Genomic DNA, 14,637 nt, shown 5'->3' with positions numbered 1-14,637 from the left:
TATTGAGGGTCTGTTTGGCTCCCACTAGCTGAAGATTAGCATCTACCACATCGGATATTTGATACTAATTAGAAGTATTAAATATAGACTAATTATAACTAATTGCACAGATGAAGTCTAATTCGCGAGGCGAATCTATTAAGCCTAGTAGTCCACGATTTGACAAAGTGGTGCTACAATAACCATTTGTTAATGATGGATTAATTAGCCTTAATAGATTCGTCTCGTGAATTAGCCTAGTGATTCTGCAATTAGTTTTACGATTAACTCATGTTTAATCCTCCTAGCATCTGAGACATGATTAAAGGTTAGCACTAATATCTAATCTGAATATTCAATGTGATACGGCTAAGGGTTAGTACTGATATCCAAACACCCTTGAGTCGCTCGGCTCTCTTTTCAATCAACCATGCATGTGCCACGATTATTTTGGATCTGTCCAGAGCACTCTCTCGATCCACTACTTCTCCCACAGCCATGGCCAACCAAGAATGTAAGTGCCATGCGCCACTCTCTCAATCAAGGTCTGGTCTCAGAAAACTCTTATATCCAGTCACCCAAGGGCCAGGGCAGTTATCTATTGGATTCATTGATTGGATTAAGTAAGGGATCGGAATCTTAATTTGACCAACAGCGGAGTGTTTTCTCCCTACAAACAACACTCGAATTTTTAATTCTCGTTCATTTAATTTGTGAGCCTCAACCCTCAGTTAGCTTTTGCTATGCATATAGACATAATATATCTCTAATTGCATAGCAAAAGCTATGTATCTAGAAATATCAAAACGAATAGTAATTTAGGAATAATAATTTGAGATGGAGGAAATATATTACAGTCATTGATTTAAAAAAAAATCGATCAAGGGAGAGACGCCCCGTGACTTTCGCCTTAAGACAGTAAGGGGGTGTTTGGATCTTTAGGACCTCCTAAAATTCATGTCACATCGAATATTCGGAGGCTAATTAGGAGGACTAAATATGAGCTAATTATAATAATTACACAGATGGAGGCTAATTCACGAGACGAATCTATTAAGCCTAATTAATCCATCATTAGCACATATTTACTGTAGCATCACATTGTCAAATTATGAACTAATTAAGTTTAATAGATTCGTCTCACAAATTAGTCTCCATCTGTGCAATTAGTTTTATAATTAATCTATATTTTATACTCCTAATTAGTATCTAACCATTCGATGTGACAGAAATTTTAGAAGGAACTAAAAACAAACACCCCCTAAGCCCACCGAACCCGGAAAGCAGGCAGGGATCTCATCTCACGTGCGCTACAGTCCAGGAGGTGTGGGCGCACGACCCTGCAGCGCCAGGATTCAAACAGACAGGGAGCGCGCTCTACCATCGCGCTATCAGCGCCACCCTTCATTGATTTTACAGACCTTTCAAGCACTCACGCTCTGAATATCTTCAGTGTAAACGACAATCGAATATGCTTTTATTGTGCTATAATATATAGGAACAATGCATTAGAGGTCAGCTCCCCTAGCCAATCCTCGGAGCTTTGGCGACCTTGTCGTTGGAGTCGACGAACACCCTGACCCGCCCGGTGTTGTAGTCCATGGTGACGAAGGCGTCAGCTGGGACGACCTGCACGTCGGCGTCCGGCTTGTCCTCCTTGATCTTCTTCTTCGCCTCCTCCGACGACAGGCCCACCAACTCCGGCCATGAATCCTTCGCGGCAGCGGCACCGCCGGCGGCACTTGGTCCACTGGTTGCCATCTGACTGGAAATCTAGAAGAAAAGGAGAGAACGAACCGATTGCAAGAAACAGGACAGCTGATATCAGTTTTGTGGAGAAGCAGTGAGATACTCCAAGGATTAGTGACGAGACAAATTACTCACTGTAATTTTTCTTTTTTGAAGCGTATACTCGCAGTAATTTTGTGCTGGGGACTGGGGTAGACTGCAGATGTGTTCGGTCTTTGGCAAAGGTTTGCATCGTGGCATAGGGAATTTATAGGGGGGTGTGCCTATTGGAAAAACCCTAGTGGCAGAGACAACTGTATAGGTAACTCAGATGGTGTTTTGGAAGCATCGTTCACAACAGTGCATGGTCAACATATGGCACCCCAATGCTGCTCTCCTCGACTCTTCCTTTAATCTCAAGCAACTTGTAGCGTAGAATTAGTCGGTTAAGTGGTTAACCAACAACGATGCCTTGGCCGGCTGGCCAGCCAATTATAAATTATAAGATTTTTTTTTATGCACGTTTCATTAGTAGAACTTCTTAGCCTATCACAACTTCTTATCCTATCACTCCTCTGAATGATGGATGGTCGAAGAATCGAATGGGCCAAAAACACCTGATCGAAATGGGCCGTCGCACGTGAAGTGTCTTCCAATTTATTTTATTTCGAAGTAGCTCACAATTTGTCAACAGATGCCTCGTAACTACCAATCTCAAAGAGTTCCGCTACAATACAACCCTTTTGCGCAACTTCTTTAAAATAAGCACAAAGGCCCAGTCTCATGTTTTTCTTGCGTTCTTCATGTGTAGCATCCAAACCCTTCTTGATTTCTGTAGGATTTTAATTGGATGGGCCCTCCAATATTTTGTGTTTTTATTCCTATGTTCTGATAATCATGCGTTTTAAAGAGGCCCCAAGTTTTTTTTTTCCAATTTGTAACAGATTGCTCGTCATGTATTGCTGTGTTCCTGCTTTGCGACCGGCAACGAAACAAAGCTGAACGACATAACATGCTTCTAGACATGCAGAGGAAACGGATTCTGCCAAAGCATCGATTTGTCATCAGAAAGGGAAGGCGGGGAAATGAACAGAAGTGCCCTTACGCAGCAAGACGAGGCTGTGGCGGCGGCACCAAGTCAAGAGAAACTGTCCTTAGGAACCACCATTTTCGCTGATTGCACACATATCCAAAAATAGCAAATAACTCTTTCAATTTTCTTGCAAATAAACCAGGCCTCAGCACGGATGGTGGTTGAAAGCTTTTCCTTTTATCAGACTGGGCAGTCCAAACTCCAAAAGGGCCCTCAGCAGCATGTTCATGTATACGCATCAACGCATGGCAGTAACTATTCCCTAACTTATCTTAGCAAATCCAGGGCGCATTTTGGTTTCAGTTGGTCCATAATGAACCATTGCGCATGGCCAATGCCAGCAGAGGATGCCCCAAAAGGTCATTACCATTTTGACATTCCGGGTCTCCGATACTTCTTCCAACAAATGGTCAAAGAACCACATGACTGTGCAGTTGGCTGCAGAAAATGATCAATTCAGGGCAGTGAATCTGCAGACACAGCAAACTGTGACACGTCGGGGAACACTGCATGGAGCAAATCAGCATAAGACGATAAATGGTTATGTAGAGTATCAAGGCTGAGAAATCCTCGGTTTCCTTTTGCCAGACAGCTTTGTGTGCACTATCCATTGTGCTTTACATACGAACCCTTCCCGAACTTCCAATGAACACATGGACACAGGTATTAAACAATCTTCAATTCCAGGCAAAGCTTTAGTGATATACAGTAGACAGCTTGCTGGCAACATGTTCCATGAGCAGGCCTTTTTGCATGCAACTTTGTTTCGCCGTGACACCCATGAGTGCACTCATAACCACAGTTAGTGAAAAACATGGCTCTGGCCAGCAGCATCAGCACCCTAATGCCACATTCTGGCTTCAATCACATAGGGTTGCTATGGACTCTCTTCAACCCATAAGGGCTCTTGCATCAAGTATTTAGCTTTGCTTATATTCCTGATTATAGAAGCTCACATGGCTTTACTGATCTCAAGCTCCATTGCTCCAGGTAAGTTCATCCAGATATTGAATATAAATAACTAATCAAGATACTGAACTGATTTGAGCTGAACTTTTGAGCTTGGAAACTTGAAGGCCTGACACAAGCTAACTCGCCAATGAACAAAACTTACACTCTCACTGCAGCAGACTGTTTTCATTTTCCGTACAGAGGAATTCATGACATGACATGGGGCAAAGGCTTCCAAGTAGACCAAAGTTCCCCACCAGCTTTGATGCACTGAAAAGCATTTTCACATGCTCCAGAGGGAACTGCAACAATATAATAATGCCTGCTTATGAACCAAGTCAACATTCATATTCCGTCAAGTATTGCAACATTCGATGCTGGCTGCTGTGCTTTGAGGATTTTTCTCATATCTCCAACTCATAAACCATCTGGTTCTATAGGGTTCCTGTGTACATATCTTGATGTAGGGTGTCGCCCTTACAGTACACATAACCAGATCAACTAAGAATTTCACCCTGCAAGGACAAAAACAACAGAATTAGGCATTTGTGCCCAAACATATAAAAATCATATGTACATTTGCAGAATAGTAAAAGGACATACCAAAGTATAGTATGATAAAACAACATGCACCAAAGAAATTATGATGTGATTAGCATAATGCAAACACTTGTGGTTCACCACATCAAGAAACATAACAAGCAAAAGGGAATGAACATAACTTAGACATAGCTAGCTACTTGAAGGATGCGTTGATCATTGGAATATCAAAGCAATATGCAAATTTGTTAATAGGAAAGGAATTGGCATTTTGGTATTTCTTTCTCAAAATCAAATCATATGCCAGATGGGAAATCTTTGCTTCCGTGCCCCCAGTTACAAGGTTGCTACTTTCTACCAGCATATGCTCAAAACCTTTTTTTTTTTCCTTGAACAACGCAGGAAAACTACATGCCATTTCATTAAGAAAGGAAGTCGTACAAAATGTACAAGGAAGCGGGAGGAACTAGAAAACCCCTCCCAACACACTCCACTCAGCCTAAGGGTATCTCCATGTATAGAACCGGCCCCGGTTGCATAGATACGGCCCACAATGATTTGATGTCACATGTTGTATTAGCTCCAGTGTATAGAACCAGGGTTTGAATCTATAAATGGGACCCACGCCCCTCCCTCCCTCTATTCTCTCTCCCACTCTCCCTATATTATATTACACAGGACCTGATTCTATGCATGGCCGCATGGGAGCTGGTTCCATATGGAATCAACCTCACAATGTATAGGAGCTGGTCCTATAAGAGAGAGAAACATATGGATCCAGCTTAGGACCTCCCATTGGAGAGGCTCGAAACAAAAGAGAAAGGTTGCGCCACTGCAAAACAAAACACGACTACAACCTGCTTACCACGCTAGACCACTAACAGCCTGGGGCAAGCGACTTCAGGAGGAACTCCTGAAGAACAGAAGCTCCAGCCAAATACCAAAACCTCAACGGAGTGAAACTATGATACTTGCATATTCCTCCATGGTCAATAAAGCTCATGGAAGCAAAATGTAGCGGAATAATATTTGCAAAGAAGATGGCGAATTTTCGTTATGTGATTCTGTTCTGTAACAACTTCTCTTCCCAAGGTATTACTCCAACTTTACTTAGCTCTCTCCATGATAGCTACCAGAGAAGTAGCTCCTATCACTATGCTTCTCAAAAGCTAATGGAATGGTACGAGAAACAGCTGTTAACCATGACACTAACTGTTTCCAACTCCATTACTGGACCAACAATACTCATCTGATTTGCATGAGAAGATCCATAGGGCTATATTGTTGTCAGCTTATGGCATTGTAGCCACACTCCGTCCTATGATTTATGAATTACAAGCATTGAACTGCACCTATTGAGTATTGGTAATGGTCTCTGGGTTGTAGAACAGCAAAAGGCACCTTATAATTTAGATAACATGACCATTGAAGAGTAGACAGAAATGGCCATTTCAAAATATCCTAAATTAAGTTGAAAATTAACAAACCAAGGAAAACTACAAATGACCATTTAAACGTAGATAGAAATGCAGTACAACTTCTGCTCGGATGGAGAAATTACTTGCCTCATCATTCTGTAAGCCATCAACAGCTTGCCTCTGTCATTGAAAAGACTTTGTAATGATCTTCACTGCTTAATTAAAAGCACTCACATTCCAGAACACCAACATAACCTTCATTAGCTTTGTACATGGGATAGTCCAAACTGATAGGACTTATAGGACCAGACTTAACCAGCTTGTATTCAACTATGCAATGTGCTTGCATCATGCAGAAGAAAGCATCAAAGTTCAACTTCCATATGTTGCTGTCATAAATAGTAAGCTTCTCCCTTCTCAGAGCCTTACCAAAAGATTTAAGCACTGTAAAACTTCCATACGCCACTTATCACACAAAAGCAACAGCAGCAGATCTACCAGCTTCATTCCAAGTAATCCTTCTACTTTCTTCCAAATGCAGTGAAAGTACTCCTTAATTAAGCCAAATCTTTGCTCGTGGCACCTTTTTTTCTCCTTATGGTTGATGACATTTCCTACATGAAGTTCTAAATTGGGGAAAGGGCGAATATAAGTGCTTCAGACTGAACAGCCTTGCTACCTCTACAGCTGCAAAATATCTAAATTCTACTATTCAGCGCTGTATCACATGAAAACATCATAATTCTTCCGGTACTCCATGCTGTATCAAAGACTGTTCATGCCTCCGGGAGTACAGTGACAATAAAACAAAGATCCAGTGCTAAAGGAATGGCTATGCATATGTATGGCATGATAGCTATATGCATTCTTGGGGACAAATCAAAGATTGCCCGACAAATTTTGGATCATAAACATGACTAGGTGGAGCAAGGAGTAGATATGGCCTCTTTGGGATCTGACAAATGACAGCTCGTGCAAACTTCAACTATAGTTGCATGGATCCACAGAAGCAAGCACCTCACTGTAGATGATCTCTTATAACGATGTGAAGAGTGTCTCTATTGATTTTAATTTACACAAAGTGTATATGGAATCAACTCCAAGTTGAGGCTCCGATCGGCTATGTTTGTCGACTTCATCATGCTCCTTATGGCCTAAAGAAGCACCTCAAGGGCAGTTTCAGCCCTACGGTTCAGTTTTGAAAGTTATTGTCCTAATGATCTTAATCCTTCTTTGTCTATGCATAACTATTCTAAACTTCACTTTTACCAGGGCCTCTAGAGGTCTTCATTGGATTATGTCCAAACCATCTCAATGGTGTCGTACAAGCTTTCCTTCAATTGGTGCTAGCCCTAGACTATCATGTATATCGTCATTTAAGACTCAAATCTTTCTTGTATGACCACAAATCCATCGCAACTTTTGCATTTCTGCAAACTTAACTGTTGAACATGCACCTTTTAGTAGACCAACAATCTACACCATAGAACATTGCAAGTCTAATCGCCGTTCTATAGAACATGCCATTGAGAATGCAAGATGCTTGGCGCCAATCCATTGACCCCTCTTTAATTCTATGCCAGATCCTTCTTCTGCTCCCTATACTGCTCCACAATTTTTCTTATTAAGGAAATCGCTTCCATGGTCGACCTTCCAGGCATGAAACTAAATTGGTTCATGATGACACGCAAATTCTTTTCAAACGGTGCTTGACCCTCCCTCCCTCTCTCTCTTAGCTTCATGGTCTTGCTCAGCAGCTTACTGCCTTGGTAATTAATACAACTTTGAATGTCCCCCTTGTTCTTCAAGACTGATGCTAATATACTTCTCCACTCTTCTGGCATTTTTTTTGACCAAAAAATATGGTCGAACAGCTTACTTAGCTATAATATAGCTGCTCCCTTTCATCCTTTTGAGCAACTGTTTGACCTAGGATACCAGTGCAACTTTCAGAATTATTAATGGTCACGTGAAACATGAGCTGAATAAGCTCATTGTTGTCGGTGCATCTTTCATTGTGGCCTCGTGGGTGAGCAATATGTGCCTTCTGATCTTCAAGCAACCTACCTCTCCACAGAAAGCTTAGACTCAACTTCAAAACCATGTCCACCTTCTCGAAATCAGTAGAATCTCCTGATTCAACATGAATCCAAGGGCGTGGTATCTGATTATCTATATGGCTATCTTGGAGCATATGCCACATTCAGGTCAATGTGGTCCAAATCTCTTGTATGTCTAAAACTAATATTGAATGAGGTGTACAGAACTGTAGATAGCTTCTCGCTCCTGTTTTTTGCGTACAATGATAACTATTGTGCGATGTAAGTACTTTGTTCAACACATCAGGTTCAATGTTTCAGCAGTTAACAATAGTTCAGGCTTGCTAAGCCATTTGGGACATGTATGACCCACTCTACCAAATGTGTATCATATATGTCCAAGCCCTATTAAAATAGTTTTTACTCGTAGATCCATATAGCAATAGAAATATGGACATCAGGATATCAATATTGACCTAGATTTATAGTAATAATTCTGTAATTTATAGTAGTGGAAAAAATTTAATAGACTACTATAGAAATTAAAATTCTTAGAAACGTTCAAACAAGTCAAGCCTTAATTTTAAAGCAAGCAAGTATAAAGCTCAGGTACTGTAAACCATGTGACATGACAGGTTAACACCTAGAAGGTAACTCTTTCTCCCATGACTCTTGTGATCTTAACGGTACTGAAGGCGGTTCTTGTCATATGTCCCCCATGAACTAGATTCAGGAGGATGCAAAGGACCTTTCTCAGAAACCCCCTGGTAACATAATAGAAATTACAGATAAATGAGCAACTATCTTAAGTTAATGAGGGAAGAATTTAATGGTCGCATATTGCTATCTGATGGAGATCATACCGCATGGATATTATAGCTATCTTCGTATGGCTTAGTGAAGGCCACCTCAGGGCTGCCCATCTGCATCCCATATGCTCCACCTTAAAGGGTACATAAAATTGATAGCATGATAATTCTACCTTATATTAAAGAAATAAAAAAATGATAAATACAAAACATCAACGATACTGACAAGATAAATACTATTTCAGGAAGCATACTTTGAACAAATCACCGTCCGTTAAAAAAAAATTAATGCACTCTTAGTATGGGTGAGTGTTGCCCAAGGCCACCACCTAGCCTACATAGGCAGCGTCATCTTACCTAGGCTTCTAGCCTCCCCAAGCAGCCACCAAAGCTTGCTTAGTCATGCCTAATTGCCGATTAGGTGCTAATTGCTGCTCTGCCTCTAGACTAGCACCTTGGGACAATGATTATAGCATGCTAATACATCAATTTCGACCATTCTTATCGGCCCATCAAACAACAATAATTGTTGAGTACGTAAGCCATATAGAGGCCGATGATGGAAAGCGTCAGACTATTAGACTATCAATCATCGATTCTGAATGTCCCAAGGTTATTTCTAATTTGACATCGGCGCGAAAGAATAGCCACAAAGCTAAAATATGTTTTAGAGTGGATAATTCACAGCAAAAAGAAAAGACTATTCTTGCTTCTATACATCTGGACAAGTCCAAAGTAACACAGTGCAAGTATTGTGTCTCATTTTTTTAATTATCATATCCAGTGCGACTAGCAGACTCAACAGAACTCAACGAGCACAATAGCTGAGCAATTATTTTTCCCAAAAATATGAACTTAAAATCCTAACCCCTCAATGCATATTATTTAAAACATATACAGCATGTACCCTTCATTGGTTAACAAATATGATTCCAAAGTTTGCAAAGGTATATCTACAATAAAATTAGCAAACGCCAACCATATATGTGGTCCAGTTTGCTATCCTATAATTAGATTTCACACCTCACATCGTATTTTAAGAAAGAACAGCTAAGGAGTGATCAAAAGGAAAGACCCCTTGATAGAATTCTTATGCCCAGTGCCCACATTACCAAAAAGAAACCATCACCTTATGTGCTACTTCTGCAAACCTCAGCATAGTAATGGCAATGGTAAAAAAAATGCAGAAATATGCAAAAAAGAATCAGTCAAATAAACAGATTACTACAATAGTACAATCTCCTGCCAATGAGAGGAGGGAATGTGTGCAAGAAAATTTGCAATACTGTGAGGTAAATTAGTCCCAATGCTGTACCTGTGCCCCATGGTCTCACTTCAAATTTAGCTAATTCAGCTCGCATCTGTTCAATCTCTTGTGCCATAGAAATCATATTCTTCTCCATTGCCTTCCTTTGTTCCACCAACTCAAAATTCCCTTTTCGCTCTAGTTCACAAGCAGTCCTGCGGAAGACAAACCAATGACCTTAAAAGCATATATATATATACTTGCAAATGACTAACTGGTGGGTACCTGATAATCAGATGGAATGCAAAGGAGACTGCAGATGTACCTCACATGAATAAGTTCCAGTTGCAGACCATCAAGCTCTTCTTTCAGCATAGGTAGCTGGTGCTTAACAGATTTTTCCCTGGTCAGATCTTCCATGAGAGATGCAGCCTCTGCAGAGAGTTCTTTCCTAGTAGCAATGAGCTTCTCAATTTCACCACGAAGCTGCATAATCTCATCACGTAAGTGCTCATTTGCTCTAAGTTCAGCTTCAAGCTTCCTCTTCTTGTCCACAAGCTTACTGATATAAGCTTCCTTCTCAGCAGTAATGTCTGAAATGATAACATTCAAGTGGCGGACCTCATCTTTTCCAGCTTGTAATTCCCTGTTTAAGTCTGCACGCTCCTCAGCCAGAGCACGGTTATCTGCCAAAAGCCTCCGGAGTTCAACTTCCTGCAACTCAAGCTCTTCCTCTAGAACAGCTGGGTGAGGGTGAGGGTGAGGGTGAGGATGAGGAGCTCCTCTCATGCGTGGGCCTTCATGGATGTCAGGATAGGCCCTACGGTCATCAGCACGAGTGGCAGGATAGCCCCTATGGTCATCAATCAAACGAACACCAGGGTAGCCCCTACGTTCATCAACCAGACGGTTGTCAGGATACCCCCTACGTTCATCAACCGCACGGATGTCATGGACTTCAGGATACCCTCTGGGATGAACTAGACGAACTTCATGGTAACCCCTGCGGTCATCAATGGGACGCCGTGGCAGTCGACCTCTCTCCGACATGATGCTTGGTGCCTTGGTCCGAAAAACATCAAAAGAAAAATAGAGTTTTATGGATCCATTGTTAGTTCATGACAGGTACATGAAAGCCAGTACATTCATCAAGTGAAATAACGGCGGTGGATCTGACACTGCATAACACTGGTAACATAAAGCACATATAGGAACTAAAATAACACCCAGGTTAGCACAAGGTATGCGTTGGGCAATGGGCATAACGCATAAGTGTTCAACTCTGAGATGAATAGAAAGTCCTACAACTACAACAGTACCGGTGACTTATTAGTGACTGACTTTGCAAATTATAACAACAAAAGAACCAGCTTGCAGTCAGTGCTTTCATTTGAACGAACAGCACTACTGCAAACAGGGGGGTGGCACGGCGGAAATTTTACAAGAGCTGGAATTTTTCCATTGAATTTCTACCCCGCGGGTCATGATACCCCCACAATATTCGCCTGAGGTGCTTTCAGTACATCCGCAGCTTGGGTGCCAACCCTAGGCGCCAGGGGTGGACCCAGTGTAGGACATGGTCAGATCCGAATACAAATTGCATATGATAGGGGTTTGGGTGTTCGATTTCGCACAGCAGGAAGGCAAGGGAAGGGAAGAGAATGGGAGGGTATACCCTTGTGGTATGATCGTCGCCGGCGATTACCCCGGTGAAGAACTGGCCAACGGCGGCGCCAGTCGCTCTGTCGTCGCCGCTAGGAAAGTAAGGCCGAGACCGAAGAGAGAGAGGAAAAGGCGACGGGGAGGGGAAATAGCCGGATATAGGGCGTCTTTGTTTCCACATTGAACGGGCCCACGGCTCACAAGTTCGCAGTTTAGCCCACATTGAACGCAGCCAGCAGCAGAAGGCCCAGTTTAGCCCAGCGCGCGAGGAAGACCAGCTTATAGTTTTTTTTTTCGTCTTGTTCTTTTTTCATTCATTTCTTCCTTTTTATTCCATCTTTCTTTTAGACACCTTTCTTTTAATACTTCCCATGATTCATTATTTCATATAAAACCAAAACCTGAGATCTGCCATTACAAGCTGTACAATTTGTTTCATTTTGGTAGCGATCCGGTCTCCATCTTGTTCAAACTGAATTTCATCGACAATAGCACACAGCTTCTTCTTGTCACCAAGGTTTCTTCAAACACAATATAAACTACACAAAATACAATAAGAAAAATCTCGTCCAAAGATGAAGTGAACACCAGGATGATGCCTGCTAAACGCGCTCCTCGTTGCAGACTTTACAGCTTCTACATTGCACCTGCTGATACTTTTTCCGAAGGAACCATGGAATTGAAATGTCAATTTCGATTTCTTTGAGGCCAGCTGGCCATGTCACCAGATGCTCGTAACTCCCATTTGCTCAAGTCATCCGATCCCTGACTTACCACCTCTAGGACAAGCATATGGAGCTTTGGCATGGTCTCTTCTTCGAAAACCGGGAGCGATTTAGAACAAGAGAACTCTAGGCTCTTGAGAGCCGGAAATTTCATGGAAACAAGAGGCAGCCGGGTGTTTGATTTCTTTATAGTATAGATAGATTCTTGAGGAGGCATTTTGGCCTGCCTGTATTTTGTTCGCCCGTGAGCGTTGGGCGGGCAGGCGGGCGTTGTTGGATCTTATCGTTATGTTGGGCTCAGAGGCCTACGGAACAAAAAAAGTCAATTGGGCCTCAAACAAGCCTGGACCTAGTGTTTATAGGTTGAATAGATTTAATGCTCGGCCCGGCATCATGAACAGGCCTAACAAGGTTAATGGCCATACAAGCTCGGTAATCCTACTACGGCTTTCGGTGCTTTAAAATACGTGCAAAAACTTCTGACCGTCTGATCTGAACCTATATCCCCTTCCCCACCACTGCCTCCCACGTCACCCCGCGCGCCAACACGGCCCTCACCTCACACCGTGGGGCCCGCCGCCGTCCCTGCACACAACACGGCCGGCGCGCCGCTCCCCTTGCATGGCCCCGCTGCTTCTCCCCTCGCCACCGAGCGCCGCCTGTCCGGCATGCGAGCGCAAAACACCCCTCCATGCGCCCGCGGCTCCACCATTGTTGAAGAAGATTGGTTTTTTTCTCCAAATGTTGACTTTTATGTTGAAAAATGTTGAATCCATTTGGCTTGAAATAAGTATTAAAAATATTGAATATAGATTTTTATAAATTGTTGAAGTTAGATTTTTAATCTTGGGAGGAAGAAGAAGAGGTTGATGGGCTTCTATTGGCCTATGAGGTGTTTGGGTCTAGGGGCTAAACTTTAGCCCTGTTACATCAGATGTTTAGATATTAATTAGACGTATTAAATATAGTCTAATTATAAAATTAATTGTACAGATGGAGACTAATTTGTGAGACGAATCTATTAAGCGTAATTAGTCCATAATTTGACAATATGGTGCTACAGTAACCATTTGCTAATGATGGATTAATTAGGCTTAATAGATTCGTCTCGCGAATTAGCCCAGAAGTTCTGCAATTAGTTTTATAATTAGCTCATGTTTAATCCTCCTAATTAGCATCCAAATATTTGATGTGACAGGACTTTTAGCCCCTCGTACCTAAACAACCCCTAAGCTCTAACTATCTTGCTTGTGAAAGTTGGATAGGAGCCCATACAAGCTTGTAGTCAAGGGTGATCTATCCTTGAGTTAATTAATAATCAAGTAAAGTGAGAAGAACTGAGGACATTTGGACCTCGGGTCATACAAGCTCAGATATGAGATATGATATGATTGCAATTTCGTTTCACACAAATGAAATACTAAAGGAGAAATTTTTAGTCAAAGTACTAACGAAATGAAATCTTGTAAGAAAAAACACAAAGGGAGCATGCATGTTATACCTGAAAATCTATTTTTTTTTCCATTCAGCGATAGGAAACGGACATCCCAAGTTCCCAACGATCGCCATACCTTCCATAAGACCATGACCCTCCCACACAAGACACAACTCGGCAGCTCATTCATAGCTGCTGACACCTGACAGCACGAAACCGAAAGAGCGCAATGCCTAGTACAGCAGAACTGAAGGGGAAAAAATACAGCTAGAAATCAGCAAAAGAAAACTCAAAAAGAAAAAGAAAAGAAAATGGCGCGCACGCACACGTGCAGGTAGCCCAGTGGGGCGGCGGCGGCAGCTGGATCTCGAGCTGTCTCCCTGACTCCTTGTGTTGGCGCGCCGCTGTTTCCCTTTCGTTTCCGGCTGGCCGTCAGCCCCTCCCCACCTGCCTCTGCCCCGTGGCAGCGCTAGCAGTCTAGCACGGGAGCTGCTGCAGCAGGAGACAGGTCGACACGGCTGCGTCGGCTTGGCTTGTCGCTCCTAGCAACGCCCAACAGCCTCTCCCTCGCACATGCACGTACCCATCTCTGCATATGCGTCCCGGACAGTTCCTCCTTGTAAAATATCTTCCTCCTTTCTCAGAGCTAGCGATGCGTACTTTTGTCCTATGATGAAGAAAAAGGCAGCTCTGATAGTTGACACTGATGTGCATTTCTGCAGGACACCACGCCTGCCATACGTTGGATTGGCCAAAACCTGCAGACCGAGCAATCAGCACCATTCTGCACCTTCAACTTATTCAGCCGACTTATTAGCTACTAAACAGTATTTTTCTTTCACAACAAATCAGCCGTTTCAGCTTTTCAGCTGATTTATAAGCTGAACCAACAGTCCCTCTTGTTCGTAGCAACAAATGAGGCCATTTTTCGTAGCTCACAATTTGACCGCACATGAGCCATCATCAACTGATAACAACCGATAAAGTTGTCGACCATTTGCAGTAGATCTAC

At 42.4% G+C, this 14,637-nt stretch overlaps 1 protein-coding gene across 3 annotated transcripts; it reads right to left on the bottom strand.

Moving 5' to 3' along the window:
* Positions 1 to 2,325: 2,325 nt before the first annotated feature.
* LOC101786793 (protein FLX-like 3) lies at positions 2,326 to 11,591 on the bottom strand. Of its 3 annotated transcripts, XM_004977104.2 has the most exons (6): positions 11,479 to 11,591; positions 10,129 to 10,865; positions 9,873 to 10,018; positions 8,612 to 8,691; positions 8,392 to 8,512; positions 2,326 to 4,266 (listed from the first exon to the last, which is right to left on the bottom strand). In XM_004977104.2, exons 2-5 carry the CDS (start codon positions 10,851 to 10,853, stop codon positions 8,429 to 8,431), a joined length of 1,035 nt encoding a protein of 344 aa, XP_004977161.1. In that variant the 5' UTR covers positions 10,854 to 10,865; positions 11,479 to 11,591; the 3' UTR covers positions 2,326 to 4,266; positions 8,392 to 8,428. The 3 variants fall into 3 exon arrangements, with proteins under 3 accessions (XP_004977161.1, XP_012703298.1, XP_004977159.1); XM_012847844.2 differs by lacking the exon at positions 2,326 to 4,266 and having other exon boundaries at positions 8,206 to 8,512; positions 10,129 to 10,871; XM_004977102.2 differs by lacking the exon at positions 2,326 to 4,266 and having other exon boundaries at positions 8,206 to 8,512.
* Between the last annotated feature and the right edge of the window lie 3,046 nt (positions 11,592 to 14,637).

Source organism: Setaria italica, chromosome VII (genome assembly GCF_000263155.2).
Source record: "Setaria italica strain Yugu1 chromosome VII, Setaria_italica_v2.0, whole genome shotgun sequence".
Taxonomy (NCBI): domain Eukaryota; kingdom Viridiplantae; phylum Streptophyta; class Magnoliopsida; order Poales; family Poaceae; genus Setaria; species Setaria italica.
This window is presented reverse-complemented; position numbering and strand designations above follow the sequence as displayed.

Coding starts and splice junctions, on each gene's coding strand:
- LOC101786793 (XM_004977104.2), bottom strand. CDS start 10,853: ATGTCGGAGAGAGGTCGACTGCCACGGCGTCCCATTGATGACCGCAGG. Junction 10,019..10,128: donor CTGGAACTTATTCATGTGAG/GTACATCTGCAG, acceptor TGTCTTCCGCAG/GACTGCTTGTGAACTAGAGC. Junction 8,692..9,872: donor AGTGAGACCATGGGGCACAG/GTACAGCATTGG, acceptor GTACCCTTTAAG/GTGGAGCATATGGGATGCAG.